The sequence below is a fragment of the Trypanosoma conorhini genome (assembly GCF_003719485.1).
Source record: "Trypanosoma conorhini strain 025E chromosome Unknown Tco_14.4_contig_00117, whole genome shotgun sequence".
In the NCBI taxonomy this organism is placed as follows: Eukaryota; Euglenozoa; class Kinetoplastea; order Trypanosomatida; family Trypanosomatidae; genus Trypanosoma; species Trypanosoma conorhini.
Window position 1 is genome coordinate 35,799 of NW_021704204.1, and position 2,370 is coordinate 38,168.

General features: G+C 64.3%; 3 protein-coding genes across 3 annotated transcripts, besides 2 other annotated features; all 3 read right to left on the reverse strand.

Annotated features, from left to right (window-relative positions):
• Window positions 1-26: 26 nt before the first annotated feature.
• Window positions 27-68: a sequence feature (A-rich).
• A 67-nt stretch (window positions 69-135) lies between these two features.
• Window positions 136-175: a microsatellite.
• Window positions 176-334: 159 nt separating this feature from the next.
• Tco025E_02822 (UDP-Gal or UDP-GlcNAc-dependent glycosyltransferase) lies at window positions 335-1,093 on the reverse strand (the record flags this gene model as incomplete). The annotated part of the gene is made up of 1 exon (XM_029369745.1): window positions 335-1,093. The coding sequence occupies one exon, from the start codon at window positions 1,091-1,093 to the stop codon at window positions 335-337; it is 759 nt and encodes a 252-aa protein (XP_029230151.1).
• Window positions 1,094-1,106: 13 nt separating this feature from the next.
• On the reverse strand, window positions 1,107-1,475 carry Tco025E_02823 (UDP-Gal or UDP-GlcNAc-dependent glycosyltransferase; the record flags this gene model as incomplete). Its single annotated transcript, XM_029369746.1, has 1 exon — window positions 1,107-1,475. The coding sequence occupies one exon, from the start codon at window positions 1,473-1,475 to the stop codon at window positions 1,107-1,109; it is 369 nt and encodes a 122-aa protein (XP_029230152.1).
• A 593-nt stretch (window positions 1,476-2,068) lies between these two features.
• Window positions 2,069-2,370, reverse strand: Tco025E_02824 (uncharacterized protein; the record flags this gene model as incomplete). The annotated part of the gene is made up of 1 exon (XM_029369747.1): window positions 2,069-2,370. A coding segment is annotated over one exon (302 nt), but the record flags the coding sequence as incomplete, so codon positions are not given.

A 2,370-nucleotide genomic window follows, 5' to 3' on the forward strand; every position in this document is an offset into this window, starting at 1 on the left:
GGAGCGCAGGCGGGTGCGTCGCAGGCAAAACGTAAAAAAAAAAGGGCAAAAACAAAAACAAAAATAAAGTGCACATCCGACATAAAAAAAAAAAGAGTTACTCCTCTCGACTGTTCACATTTTTTTTTATCAACGAAGCAAAAGCGAAAAGAAGGCGAAGAAAAACAAAACAAAAAAAACATTGGGACACGTGCGCAGACACGCGCAGACAAGCCTCGTGGAACACTCTCCCACTGACACGCATGTACAGCACGAAGGAGGGGGGAGAAGGGGACAAAAAGACAAAAACAAAAAAAAAGAGAATAAGAGGCAGGGAGGAGCCGTGCCACGCAGCTCAGCGTCTGCACGGAAAATGCAGGTGGCAGCGGCTGCCCCGCCGGAAGACTCGGGCGGCGGGCGCGGTGTCGTTGCCAAAGCGGTCCATCAGCTCGCCGTAGTCGCTCTCGCGCAGGTGGTGCACCACGACGGAGTTCGCGGTGGTCGGGCGGTAAAACCGGCCCTCCGTGGCGTCGTGAAAACTACACACCTTCTCGCGCGCGTACACCACCGGCGCGTAGCGCGACCACTCAATCGCCCGCCCCATCATCACGTCCTCGTTCAGCATAATGAGCGCCTCGTACTCGCTGTCGGCCGTGTCCTCCGGGCGCAGCACCGCGCGCCGCAGCCGCGCGTACGACACCACATGCTGCGCAACGTCCCGCGCCAGTGTCACGCACAAGCCACTGGCGTAGCGGACCTTTGCCGCCGACGTGAGCAGCAGCCCCCAGTAAAGGCCGCGGCGGGGCAGCGTGGGGAGGTCGGCAAGGAACTGCGGCACACGAAGAAACATGTCATCGTCGCCCTTCGCAAGGTACGGGACGGTGGGAAACATGTGCAGCGCCAGCTCTAGCCAAAAGTACGTCTTGCGGCTCAAGCCAATCTCCGCCTCAGAGCCCCAGTACCCATTGCCGCCAATGGTCTTGTTCGTTGTCACACGCCCCTCATTCATTGGCAGCGCGACCACGTCGTTCCACAGCGCTGCCTCCTCCAGCAGCGCGGCAGAGTAGTTGTAGCCGTGTACCGGGTTGCGCCCAAGGACGTACAGCACAAGCATCGCACCGGTGAAGTCATTCTGCCCGCGTCGCCACACCGGGGAAGCGCCAGCACGTCCACCGCTGCAGGTTGCGTCGCCGCCGCCTCGGCTCGTCGTCCACGGAGGGGATGCCCAGCACGACCAGGTGCTCGTGCCGGCGCCACATGCGCAGGTGGCCGTGCGGGAGGCCGCGGAAGGCCTCCGCGGCGACGCCGGTGGGGGGGCCCTGCGCGGCGAGGGCCGGTGCAGCGGCGGCCGCGGGCGGCTGCGGGTCCTCCCCGAAGCCGGCGCAGAAGGTGAGGAGAAAAACCGCCACAGCCGCGGCCGTCAGAAGGAAAAGGCACGCCGCGACCCCGCTGCGGTGGCTTCTCTTTCGGGAGCTGAGGCTTTCTTGCTGCCGCATCACGGACAGGTCTAAAGTGAACTTTCATCTAACAAAACGCAGGAGGGGGCAGAGGAAGCGCAAGAAGCGCGGCGTACGTCTCCACGACTTTTCTCGGCGGGGCCTCCTCGTGCCCCCCCCCCTCCCCCGCCAGCCGGCAATGCAGAGGAGTCCAAGACAACTTCGCACCAGCCATTACTAATTTACAAACACGGAAAAAGTGGAATTGCTGCAGGCACCGCCCCACTTCGCAGCGCCCACGTCGTTTACTCCCCGACCCCGCAAAGTCCCTCCCGCGGGAGTGTCCTCCAGCAGCCATGCAACCCCACGCGGCATTCACGCGCAGCCGCCGCGAAAAAAGTCGCCGGCGGCAGCCGCCCCCTCCCCCACCGAAGCGCCCAAACTTCCCCCGAGTCCTCCGGCAGCCACGCGCCTGCCGCCGACGCCGCGGCGGTTGGTGGCTTTCCCGGCGGACAGCCGTCGGCGCACTCCCCGGCCACTTGCGACGCCGCCCCCGCCGCAGCCGCAGGGCGCACGTTTCATGCGGGACGCCGTGCAAAGTGGCGCTGCCTCCCGCAGGCGTTGCGCAGTTTTTGTTTGCGTTTTCTTTTGTCTCAGTGCGAATGTCTGCACCTCCGTGGCGCCTCACTCGCGGCCGCACTCCACTCACGCACACACACACACACACAAGAGCCCCGCACGCACGCCGCAGCAGACTGCACGGCGCAGACGAAGTGCGACGCCCCCGTCCTGCGAGGGATGGAAGACACGCGGAGGAGACACGCCATGGGCACAGCGCACACCCGCAGCCGCAGCCGCAGCCGCAGCCGCAGCCGCAGCGAGAAGGACGGGGCAGTTACAAAGTCTGGCGCTGCTCCGTCCCCACCGACTGCCATGGCCTGGGTGCACCGCACCG